Here is a 12,869-nt window from a genome sequence, read left to right as displayed (position 1 = left end):
AAAAACCAAAAACAAACAAACAAACAAAAAGAAAAAAAAAACCTTTAAAGGTAAGAAATGACGCCAAGAACTTGGTTGCTCTCTGCAGTTCAGCTACCAATATACTTCATCCTACTGTCTTTGGTCTCTAGTCCAACCCAAGTCCCTCTTTTACAATAATTAAGTTTCTCTTGCTTTTGATGGCACCTGATGAGTTGCAAACCATCTCCCGGTATTAAGAAGCCTTCCTGTCATAGATGCCTCATAAACACTGCCAATTTCATTTCTTGAGCAAAACTAGAGAGTCAAGACTGAGGAATTTTTTTTTTTTTTTTTTTTTTTTTTTGGTTTTTCGGGACAGGGTTTCTCTGCAGCTTTTTTAGAGCCTGTCCTGGAACTAGCTCTTGTAGACCAGGCTGGCCTCGAACTCACAGAGATCCGCCTGCCTCTGCCTCCCGAGTGCTGGGATTAAAGGCGTGCGCCACCACCGCCCGGCTAGGAATATTTCTTTGGAGTTCACCAACCTCCCTAGAGGCCGAGGCAGGTCCAAGATCATCACATGCAAGCCCTGGGATATATGCAAAAGGACGGAGTTCTGGTAAGCAAAAGGGTTATTTTAGACACTACAATGAATCCTGTAGATTTCGGCCCTTTAGGACACAGTAGAGATGCTGCTCATTTACCATCAGAAACCACCACTAGGGCTGAGACCTCTCTTACTGTTCATACACCAAAGGTGGGCGGGTTGGATGTAAATCCTCCAGCGACATCCACACAGGAAACACCAGTCTCAGCAACTCACTGGCAAAAGCTAAACTCCTGCCCAAACTACTAACCCTGGAGACAAGAAGCTCCTTGAGCCTATTCTCTTGATACCATTAGTCTTTCCAAACAGCTCTGCCTCCAACCCATTCACTATTCAGGGGATACCTGCCTATGCCAATGGCACTAAAGTGATCAATAGTACAACTGATTCTTTTAAGGCTTCAACTATGAGGGCAGAGTCTAACATAAAAGAGGATGGCAGACTGAACAAGAGAACTTTAGGAAGGATGGATGAGTTCAAAAAGGGCTTTCCAGACCTCCAAGAGAGCTAGTTAAAAGTACAAGCCTCTGAATTTGTTTTTCATATTGAACCAAGATCTTTAGGAGTGAGACTTAGGAATCCTTTTACAAATTAAACAATAGAGGCTTGGGGCTAGAGAGATGGATCAGTGGTTAAAAGCACTGGCTGCTCTTCATTGAACCTTAGTTCAGTCTCCAGCACCCACATGAAAGCTCACAACTCCAATTCCAGGGAATCCAACATCCTCTCACAATATATATATGCAGGAAAAAACACGAATGTACATTTAAAAAATTCTTGCCGGGCAGTGGTGGCACACGCCTTTAATCCCGGATCTCTGTGAGTTCAAGGTCATTCATCCTGTCTACAAGAGCTAGTGTTAGGACAGGCTCCAAAGCTACAGAGAAACCCTGTCTCGAAAAACAAAAACAAAAACAAAAACTGCTTTTAGAGCAAAACAAAACCAAAGGCTAGGGATGTAGCTCAGTTGTTAAAAAAAAATGCTTGCTGAACATCCGGGAAGGCCTGAGTTCTATCTCCAGCACTGCATAAATCAGGAGTGGTGAAAACGCAGGACGATCAGAACATCAAGGTCATTGTTGGCTACACAGTAACTTTGAAGCCAACCTGGACTATGTAAGACACTGCTGTTCTACTGCTCACCCAACAGCCAATCCATCTCCCTGCCTTGGCTTCTGCAGTCATCAAATCCACAAGTCTGCTCGCCTTGACCTCCTCACCACACTTCACTTGATGTGCCTACTGACAGTGCCAACAGGCAGTTTTAAGAGCAAGTGCCTCTGAAGTTATGCCTCACCTGGATTTATTTCTTGACTCCACTGACCCTGAGTGCAGAGCCGCAGTCCCTCATCTGTAAACTATGGACAGCACTTGGTCTAGATTTGCTGTAAGGATCCAGTGGAGCAGCACTCAGTGTGGTACCCAATACATGCACAACAGATGCAGTTTGACACTGCTTGCTTCCCCATCCCTTCTACCCAATACAGAGGAGCTCTCCCCACTGCAGATTCAAAACTAGAGGATGGGAACAGGGTCTCAGCTGACTCAAATGAACCCCTGACTTTGTGCTATCCTCAACTCTTACCTGCCCAACGTTGAAGGTCAGTGTGATGGCATAAAAGAAATTAGAGTTGGCACTTCCTGCATAAATCCATAGATGCCACAGGACAGGGAAGAGAAGAGAGCAGACGATGATGATGCAGGTAAGGACGAAGATGTTCCGTAGGACTGCAAAGACAGATGGTCAGTTAGCCCAGCACTCCTCTGACAACCTCCTTTTGCTGTCATAGCCACACAGGACAGGGAGCAGCTCACATGGCTCGAAGGCAGAGCACTCCCAGAAATACCGTGTTAGGAGGCAAACCTCAGACCCAGGCCAATGGCTCCCCATGCCCATAACCACTGGAAATCTCTATTTGGAGACTTTTTCCCCTGCAGGCTTGTCTGCCTAAAAACTAGCCACAACCAGCAATCCTGTGATGCTTTCAGGCATAACAGTGAGGCCATTTCATGAAGACACTGGTCTTTTACTCTCCAATCTCATCACTTGGGTTACTACATGTGTCTCATGGATGAGAATGGGGCACGAACCGGCATGATTAGAGTTCCACAGTGGATCTGCTTGGAACCATGGCCCACACAGGGTAAAAATGCACTGTCTCATGTGCTTGTATTGCTCTTTAAATGACCCTTACTCTTCCTTAGATGACTTACAAATCTCTTTTCCTATCCTCCCAAACCAAGGTCTCATGTAGCACAGGCTGGCCTCAAACTAGCTAAAGATGACTTTGAACCCCTGATACTCCTGCTTCTACCTCCCAAATGTTGGGTGCATACCACAACAGGCCACATTTTTAAATTAACTTACTTTATTTTATGCATATGAGCATTTTGTGTTGTTCCTACTTCCTCACTGGTTCAGACTCACAGGAAGCCAGTTTTCTTTTCTTTTCTTTTTAAAGATAAGGTCTCACTATGTAGCCCTGGATGGCCTGTCTCTGACTGGGATCATAGAACTAGGAACTACTTGGGCAATCAGGCCCCTCAAGTTTTATCCTGGCTGGGGTTGAACCAGGGATCTGCTTGCCTCTACCTTTCAAGTGCTGGAATTAATGGTGTGTGCCATCATGCCCAGAAAATTGGAAATTTACAAAATGAAGACAATCCCAGGTCATGTGTCTCAGTTCTACAACCACTGGGTAGAAACATTATACATTGTACAGAATCTCATACATTGAAAGGGGACTAGATAACATAATTCTATGCTCTAGCTGCAAATAACAGGAGAGCCCCACCAAGATGAAATCAGTCCTAAGGTACAGCCCAGGCAAAGGTTTTGTACGTCTCCTGGGTAACTGAATATGGACTCTGACAGTCTGCCATAGAATCACCACTAATATGTGGACAAACAGGACAAAGTAGTTTGAATTTATTTTTAAAGCTAAGTGTTTGCTTGGTTGATTTTGTTTTTTGAAACAGGAACTCATATAGCCAGAATGGCCTTCAACTTGATATGTAGCCTAGGATAAGGCAGTCTTAAACGCCTGCTCCTTCTGCCTCCACCTTCCAAATATACATCATCATGCCCAGCTATACTTCACTCTTTATAAAGAAGGGTCAGAAACTTCTTTTGCTATTATTAGTATTTAAAAAGTCATTTTAGCCGGATGTGGCGGTAACCCCTTTAATCCAGCACTCAGGAGGCGGAGGCAGCCTGGTCTACACAGTGAGCTCCGACAACTGGAGGTACACTGAGAGACCCAGTCTTGAATCAACACAAGTCATTTAAGATGGAGACAAGTACTGATAGCTGACTGTTTCATCAACCACCAAATAAAAAGTTTTAAAAAACGTTTTTCAAATGTTAGTGGTCTAGGAAATCCCATAATTTGGACACTAGCCTGAGGCCTGAACAATTGCCTTTTCCAGTCTGGAATTTCCACAGTCCAGATGGTCAACACCGACAAGCCAAAGCCTGATTCAGGTCTCCTGAAACCTGCCAGGAAAGCTTGTGACTCTTCCTCTCTCAGGAATAGGGAGCCCAGGGAAAGCAATGTTTATACCATGCGTTATTATATTGTTATCATCAAGCAGCATCACAGACTGAAGACAGGAGAACGGATCTGCTTACTCCTCCACTCTGCGATTCTAAATTTCAGTTCTCAGTGGTACTTTCTCATCCTCTATAAATACCTTGACTGACAAGCACATGTATTATTTCTAGAATAAAACTTGTAGGGCCTGGTAGCCCAAGTGGTTCTTGGCACTGTGACCCAGTCAGAGATAAAGGCTCCAATGGGGTGACAGGAAAGACACTGGGTACAAAAATGAAAGAGGTTATGAATGCAGCCTCTGGGCTGCAAAGACTTTTTCAATGTGCTTGGAAGACCTTCGCTAGCGTCCAGTTGGATTCAGGCCAGTGGTGACCTTTGAAGGAACAGGGAACTGCTACTCACTCTTGCTGGCTGGAAGGCTGGGAGATTAAAGCTCTATGCCAGAGCAGATGGAACTGGGGACCTGGGGCACAGGACAGCTTGTTCCAGGCACCCAGAGGTGTCAGAGATGACCAAGGCCTACACCTTTCATCAGACCTGCTAGGTCAGATGGAGTCAAGTTCCTCAGACATTCACGGGGCCGCTTATCCAATCTGTGGCACCACACTGAAGAACAGGAACTTCTGACAAGGCCCTTTCCCCTTGAGCCTCAGGCATTCAGAAATAAAATGTCACTTAAAGTATCTGGTCTCATTAGGAGGGTCATAGAGGGAATTAGGTGGTTTCAAAGGTCAAAGAGATTTTTTTTCTTAAATTACATGCTAGATAAATGAGAACTTACAGCATAATGCTTTTAATTTATTGTATATTAGTCAACATTCTTTTACCTTTATTCAATAATTAATTAAAAAAAAAAAAGAATACAGCACACGTTCAACTCCAGCCCTGTAGTGGCTGGCTTTGCATCTGGATCACTGAGGCTGGCACCAACTCTGCCAGCAGGCCGTTCTCTAACACCACAAGTATGCATTTGCATGACTCATCCTAACCCAAGGCTACAGAAGCCAGTGACCGAGGTTTATTTATTTATTTGTTGCTGTTGTTCGTTTTTATCAACACACAGTTTCTCTGTGTAGCCCTGGCTGATCTGGAACTCGGAGATCCACCTGCCTCTGCCTCCCAAGTCCTAGAATTAAAGGCGTGTGCCAACACCACCTGGTGTGGTCGAGAGTTCTACCTGGGGCAGGACCTGTTCTATTTTCCCCACTGGCCAATACAAGAAAATAGGTGAGGTAGGATCAGGGAGATCAGTACTGCAGCTAGTGTTTCAATGGGACCCTATAACATTACCTATATTTGACTAGGACAAAAGACTTCACAAAACCTGAATAGACAAAGTCTAGTCAGAGGTCCCAAAGCCCAGAAGACACTCATAAGTGAGTATAATAACTCACAGATGACAAGCCCCAAACAGGTGCTCCAAACATGAGCAGTCCCTGTACAGGGCAAAGCTGACAGCTACTACTCTGAACAGGAACTCCAGGTAAGCTGTGTCTCTAAACTCCTTGCCCAACCAATAAGCAACAGTCTTTACTTAAGAGTCTATTAGATCATCCAGGTTTCTGGAAACTCCCTCCTCCTTCTTTGCTTTATCATCCCTGTGGGCATAAAACAATTTATTTCACGTATTAAAAAATATATATTTATTTCAATGTCTCTGACGTCTAAGTCTAAAGCTTTGATGGTGAGAATGTGCAGGGTAGCCCTGGCTAATTATTACTGATAACTCATTACTATTAAAGTATTTCCTCCCCAGACTTAAAAATACCCATGAAAGATACTTTTTGAGAGAGAGAAAGAGGGGTCTCCTATGTAGCCTGGAATTCCCTTATATAGCTCTGGCTAAACTCAAACTTGCTATCCTCCCACCTCAGCTTTTGAAGTGTTGGGCTTAAGGACCCACACCAGGATGCTCTCTTCAGCTGAGGAATGGAAAAGTCAGAGGCTCAGAAAGGCTGAAACAGCTGGCCAGGAAGTCGGGACACAGACTCAGGCTCTAGTCAGTCGACAGACCGAGTTCAGCAATGTTAGATTGCTGTATAACACCTCTGAGAAGGGACAATATTCTGTGCAGGGTTGACAGCTAAGGCAAACAACCTGTTTCAGAGAGGGAAAGACCAGTGTCTGAAGCCCTACCCTCCCACAGACCAAGGCATGCCCATATACTCTGATTTGCTTCATGATTCACCCCTGGGTGACTCTCATCTGTGAAATGAGGATGTCATGAGCGGATGATGCTGCCTCTCATCTCAGACTGGTCACCACACCACCAGGCCCAAGAGTCACACCTGGCCTGGGCTTGCCCTGCCCACTTAGCTGTTTACCTTTACACTTGCAGGGAGGTTTCCTGCCTGCAGCTGGTCAGTTTCACTTCCTGCTTCACACCCAGACAACCCCAAAACAACAACAAAACTAGCTTGCACTTGGAGTTCATTTCTGACACTTGGCTGTTTATCACAGCTCCCCTCCCTTTGGAACACAGAGAACCGGTAGGGTAACTGGGATCTGCTTCCTTCAAGGACAGCCTTCAAAAGCCCTTCCACAGGTGTTTGCTGATAGTTTTGTGCCGGAATCCATGGCGGATGATAGAAACACAGAGGCAAAGAATATCTGCCCCGAGGGAGCCTCCAGACCCTGAAAAGAACTACCAAGGGAGGGGGGAGTAAGGGCCCAAACGAGAGAAAGATTGGAGGCTTAAGGGACACAGAACACTTCTAAGCCATCTTCTGAGATGGGTAGAACTGAGAAGGGTCTTCGTAGGAAGGAGAAAAACAGGTGTTCAAAACCTGAGGCTACAGTTGCACCTTGTCCAATAGGAAGTCTGACCATATGTGGCGTCCTACACTTAAATTTAAATGAAAATGCTGGTTTCTGCTGGCACCATGACTCACTCTGTAATCTCAGGATTCTTCAGGAAGCTAAAACAGGTGACTGCTTCTAACCTGAGGACAGCCTAGGCTACACAGTGAGTTTCAGACTAGCCAGGGCTACAGTCTAGGCTGTGTCTCAAACAACAAAGAACAAAATCTGTGCATGGAAGGATCCCCCTGGAATCCCAGATCTGAGAGGTAAAGGCAGGAGGATTAGGAGTTCAAGGTCATCTTCTGCTACACAGTGAGCTCAAGGCCAGTTTGGGTTATTTGAGACCCTATTTCAGAAAGCTGGGAGTAAGGGAGAAAACAAAAAAAATCAGTCTCTGTATATTAGTAGCCACTCTATCGGAATACGCATTGGACATGGTCATCATTACAGAAATCAAGGCAAGGCTCCCAGAGCTAGGTCAATCCTAGTCTTCCACAGCAGTCACAGAGCCTTCAACAAGTGGCTCTGCCTTTCTGCACCTCACTTTTCTCATCTGTATAAAAGAGATTCTTACCTCAAAGGCTGAGGCAGAGACCAAATGAGCTAATGACTGACAACGGCCGGGTGCAGCGTCAAGGGCTCTCAAATGGCAGTTACCTGTATTTTCAGCGCTGCTCTCAGCACCGGGGCACAGGGGGCGTGAGCACACACTGCCTCTCTCTCAGCACGGGGGGGGGGGGGGGGGCGCAGGGGCACGCGCACACACACCGCCTCTCTCTCAGCACCGGGGGTGCAGGGGCACGCGCGCACGCACACACACACCGCCTCTCTCTCAGCACGGGGGGCACAGGGGCACCCGCGCACACACTGCCTCTCTCTCTCTCTCTCTCTCTCTCTCTCTCTCTCTCTCTCTCTCAGCACCAGGGGCGCAGGGACACACTGCCTCTCTCTCAGCGCTGCCTGCCGGCACAGCAGGCACCCAGTAAGTGCTCATCAGCTCCCTCCTCCCAGCTGCTTTGCCCAAGAGTTGGATTAACTGGAAGGCACCCCATGAAGAGAGTCGAACTACTCACATCTGTAAAGATGGTTCCACACAGGGAAGAAAGCCATGTAGAGGGCCACATCTCCCACAGTTGGATAGGACTTGAAGATGGAGATTATGGCAATCTGGATGAACATGAAGAAGATGGGGTGCTCCCTGGAGCAGGGCAGGGAAGACAAACATGCAGACTGGTTAGCCAGGGACCAGTCCAACTCTTATAGACTCCTGACCCCATTCCACAAACCAAAAGTACTCCCTAGGGGAACTGTGGCAAAGGCTGCCTTACTATTCACAACGCATGGGTGGCCAGGCCCCACTAGCAGAGCAGAAACATGCAGAGATCAAGAAATTCCCAGAGGTGGCAAGAAAGACAAACAGCAGCAAACCATTTTACAGGGATACTGCCCATCAATAGCCACCTCTTATCTACCAGCTTTGGGCCTGGCCCCCAGGAACCAAAGCAAGAAAGCAAATTAAGTCAGCATTTCTTATTAGTAGCCTAAATGACTGCTTATTAGAGAAATCAGGCATTCTCTCCCAGCAAAGGCTCTTGTCAACAGGTCCCAAAACAGGTAGTGCCTGGTAGCTGAAGGCTTGCTCACTGACAATTTGGTCAGAGCAATATGTACACCCTTAGCATCCAGAAAGAGAAAGAGAACTGAAAGTTACATGCAGCATCTTTAGCTCTTCAGGGGCCAGGATAATATTCTCTCTCCCTCTCTCCCTCTCCCTCTCCCTCTCTCTCTCTCTCTCTCTCTCTCTCTCTCTCTCTCTCTCTCTCTCTCTCTCTCTCTCTCTCTCTCTGTTTGTTTGTTTCGAGACAGGGTTTCTTTGTAGCTTTGGAACCTGTCCTGGAACTAGCTCTTGTAAACCAGGCTGGCCTCGAACTCACAGAGATCCATCTGCCTCTGCCTCCCAAGTGCTGGGATTAAAGGCGTGTACCACCACCACCTGGCTCTCTTGTTTTTTTAAGATGGGGTCTCATGTAGCACAGGTTGGCCTACAACTTACTACATAGTTGAGGCTAACTTTGGCTTTTTTTTACTCACTTCCCTTTAGCTCTTGCTGTGCTCTCAGAGGGCCACCATAGAATGAGCCCAGTCCCCCCCATCTCCTGACTGTAGCTGCAAGACACAGGAAGCACCAAGGAGAGGAGATGGTGGTATCAGGAGCTCTGTAGACACACAGCTCCATCACTGACATAATTTTCCTTACCTAGGAAGGACAGGAGACAGGAATCTCTTGATTCCTGATCCTCTTGCCTCTATTTTCTTAGGTGCTAGGATTACGGGCAGCTACCGTAACTGTCTCAGAGTGGAATTTTTGGGACCTTAAACTAGTAGCAGCTGAAACTGATTTTAAATTAATGAACTGCCATGGCTCCCATTCCCTGAGCCCTTTTTTCTATAATGATTCTGTAAAGTTCTTCCTGCATCATCTCAGACGATCCTCACAGCACCACAGCCAGTCCTCCGGGTAGATTCCTGTCTCCAGAGCTCCTAATACCACCACCTCCTCTCCTTGGTGCTTCCCGTGTCTTGCAGCGACAGTGGGGGGGCGGGGGACTGGGCTCATTCTATGGTGGCCCTCTGAGAGCACAGCAAGAGCTAAAGGGAAGTGAGTAAAAGAAAGCCAGGTATATATCCCTCTCAATAACCCCTCAACACAAGCACAGGGCCGACCCTGCATGGAGCTGATGCCCGCTTAGGTAGGTTGTTGTCAGCTGCTCTGAGGCCAGGATAATTGGAACATTCCTGGGACCACTGCAAGTGCTCTCCTCAGGAACTTGGCATGTCCAAGTAGAGGAGCACAGATTCTGGAGTCAGACAAACCTGTGCCTGAATTCCACCTCGCTGCTTGCTAGCTGTGTAACTCTAGAACTACATCTCTCTAAGCAACAATTTCTCAACTATAAAATTGAATGATGGAAGTGAGACAATGCTGGCCTCCAAGTTGCTGAGTTTGCTATCAGCTCATTTCATAGAGCTAGAACGGTACCGAGGAAGAAGGCTCAACACATGACAATTCTCACATCGTAGAGTGTAGTGCACAGAAAGTCCCATCTGAGGAAAACTGATCATGCCCAGCCTCCAAAATAATACAATTGGAATCCCTTGGGATAACTTGTAATTGGGCTGCTGATCAAGAACATCCAACCAGACTCACTTTTCCCCAAGACATCCTCAGTGTAACCTCTGCTCTTTCCTGGAATGGTGATCAGACTAAACAGTAATGTGGCTGCAGACATCTCTCGGTGAGACCAGGGGAACCCAGGACTCCAAAGCATCCTCCCTGCAATCTGTACTTGTGTGTGACTCTCAACTGCTGACCCTGGCTACTGGCACATGATCAAAAAAGCCAAAAGCCTGATGGCAGGTGGTACAAGGCTGAAGGATAGCTCAGGTCACATGAACTTACTTTAATTTGATGGCCAATGGGACTGTGTAGAAGAAGACGTTGATCTGAAACACGCAGACAAAGAAGAGGCTGAAGTGCTCAAACATCTCTGCAAAGAAGTACCAGAAGAGACCAATGTTTGGGGTGAGATCCGGAACAGAGAGTCTGGAATAAGAAAACACAGGGAGAGAAAAGAGCAGAGTTACATGTGGCTGGCTTTGCCCTGCTGTTTCGAAGACGTTGGGATCACTATTAGGTGACCAAGGATGGCATCATCCTTCTAAATGTCATAGTAGTGTAAAGAGATACCCCATAAAGATAATTTACAAAATACAGGGCCAAAGATGCAAAGAACAGAAGCCACATTACATACTAGGTAAGGACTGGGGACACAGGTAAGTTGGTAGGGTGCTCACCTAGTGTGCACAAATCCTTGTAGGAGGATGAAAAGCTTAAAGTCATTCTTGGTTGAATACTGAGCTCGGGGTAGAACAGGCTACATAAAGGAACGAAACAAAGCCAAACCAAGCAAAACAACCAAAAACCAGCTGAGCTAAAACAATCTGAAATGAAAAAGGGATCCATTCTAGAAATCAAGAAAGCACTCCTTTTCTACCAGGCCAGTTCACAATCAGGAGCAACTCAGTATTACAAGAGGAAGGAGACTTAAATAAACAAAATCTATTTTGGGCATTTCAAAGACTTGCCCAGAGGAACAAGCTCTCAGAGTCTGCTCCTCCCAATTCTTGCCCCACAGCCTCACAGTAGGAGCCAGAAAACTGCCTGCCTAAGCCTGCACCTGAGTTTTCCCAGGGCTTCAGGAGCAGGTGGTGAAAAATTCCCAGGGCTACAGAACTCACTTGAAAAATTTCAGTTTATCTAGGAAACTTTTGTCTAGTTAAATCATTTAAGAATTGGCTGCAATACTGGCTCTTTCAAAAGTTCATGCTACCTATGTATACACACACACACACACACACACACACACACAGAGAGAGAGAGAGAGAGAGAGAGAGAGAGAGAGAGAGAGAGAGAGAGAGAGAGAGAGAGAGAGAGAGGCGCAAAAACAAACATTTGTGGGGTTTTTTTTGTTCTCCAGTGCTTGTGATGGAACTCAGGAGCTCCAGACTGCTAAAAAGGCACTGTATGACTGGGCTACACCCTGTGCTCTGTGTGTTTGTGTGTGTGTGTGTGTGTGTGTGTCTTTCAAAGGACAAAGACAGCAAGGGGAACTAGGCTGGGTAGTGACAAGAGCACAAAACAAAACAAAACAAAAAACAAAACAAAAACAAACAAACAAACAATGTTGAAACTGATTTGTTTATAATTTATTATCTTTATTTTATGGGGCTTTTTTGTTTGGTTTGGTTTGATTTTAGTTTTGGTTTTTCTTTTCTTTCTTTCAAAACAGGGTTTCTCTGTAGCTTTGGAGCCTGTCCTGGAACTAGCTGTTGTAGACCAGGCTGGCCTCGAACTCACAGAGATTCCCCTGTCTCTGTCTCCTGAGTGCTGGGATTAAAGGCGTGCGCCACCACCACCCAGCTTTTAGTTTTGGTTTTTCAAGACAGGGTTTCTTTGTGCAGCTTTGGAGCCCATAGTGGAACTCATTCTGTAGAACAGGCCTGCCTCTGCCTCTTGAGTGCTGGGATTAAACACATGCACCACTACCACCCAGCTTTTATTGGGGTTTTTTGTTTGTTTCATTTTTGTTTTTTTGTCTTTTTGAGAAAGGGTCATAGTATGTAGACCAGGCTGGACTTGAACTCACAGAGATGTCTTGCCTGTGCTTCTCAAGTACTGGAATTGAAGGCATAGGCCACCACACCTGTCTCCAATTCATAACTTTAAAAAAGCAATAAATGAGGAAAAGGGCAGGAGAGACACAGTGTTCCCTATCAAATATATGTGGGAGTCTATTCTCTCCCTCTACCACGTGGGTTCTATGGATTAAAGTCAGGTGGTAAGGCTTGGCAGCAGGTGCCTTTACTCACTGAGCCATCTACGAGCCTTGGAAGTGCTTTTTAATAGCTAACGAAAGGTATTGAAGAGCAGAGGTCTCAAACTTTGTTCCCTGTACTACCCTAGTACCAGGAGTACTTGAGAAATGAAATTCTTGATCTCTGTCTCACAGCTACTTCATCAGAGCCCCTAGGGATGGGCAGGTAATCTGGATGTCAGAAGCCCTGAGGCATCTTAAAACATGAGGACCCCCGCTGTCGACTGCCTATATAGTTTTCTCCCGGGGATTCCACTGGGAGCTACAAAAGCCAAATTAGCTTCCAGAAATCTCTCGTAAAGTCTGTACTTACATGAAACCGTAGACTGCAGGGATGAAATCCCAGGAGCTGAGAAGGAAGAAGGAGAGGCAAACTATTACCACTAGGCTCCCTACATACATCGTGGCATACTCCCAAGAGAAGATCCAGAAGGCTTTGCTCTTCAGTGTCACAGGGATGTATTGCCGCTAGGAGAGAGGCCAGAACAGGACATTTAGGGACACCAAGGATGA

At 46.2% G+C, this 12,869-nt stretch overlaps 1 protein-coding gene across 1 annotated transcript in view; it reads right to left on the bottom strand.

Moving 5' to 3' along the window:
• Pigu (phosphatidylinositol glycan anchor biosynthesis class U) overlaps positions 1-12,869 on the bottom strand; it is a 79,802-nt gene that overhangs the window by 12,772 nt on the left and 54,161 nt on the right. The window contains exons 8-11 of the mRNA XM_038330908.2: positions 12,670-12,824; positions 10,382-10,525; positions 7,995-8,119; positions 2,151-2,293 (exon numbers count right to left, since the gene is read on the bottom strand). Coding sequence (XP_038186836.1) covers positions 2,151-2,293; positions 7,995-8,119; positions 10,382-10,525; positions 12,670-12,824 — 567 coding nt within the window. The remainder of the gene's footprint in view (positions 1-2,150; positions 2,294-7,994; positions 8,120-10,381; positions 10,526-12,669; positions 12,825-12,869) is intronic.

This window comes from Arvicola amphibius, chromosome 5 (assembly GCF_903992535.2).
Source record: "Arvicola amphibius chromosome 5, mArvAmp1.2, whole genome shotgun sequence".
Lineage (NCBI taxonomy): Eukaryota > Metazoa > Chordata > Mammalia > Rodentia > Cricetidae > Arvicola > Arvicola amphibius.
Note: the sequence above shows the minus strand (reverse complement) of the source record. Positions and strands in the feature narration are given on the sequence as shown.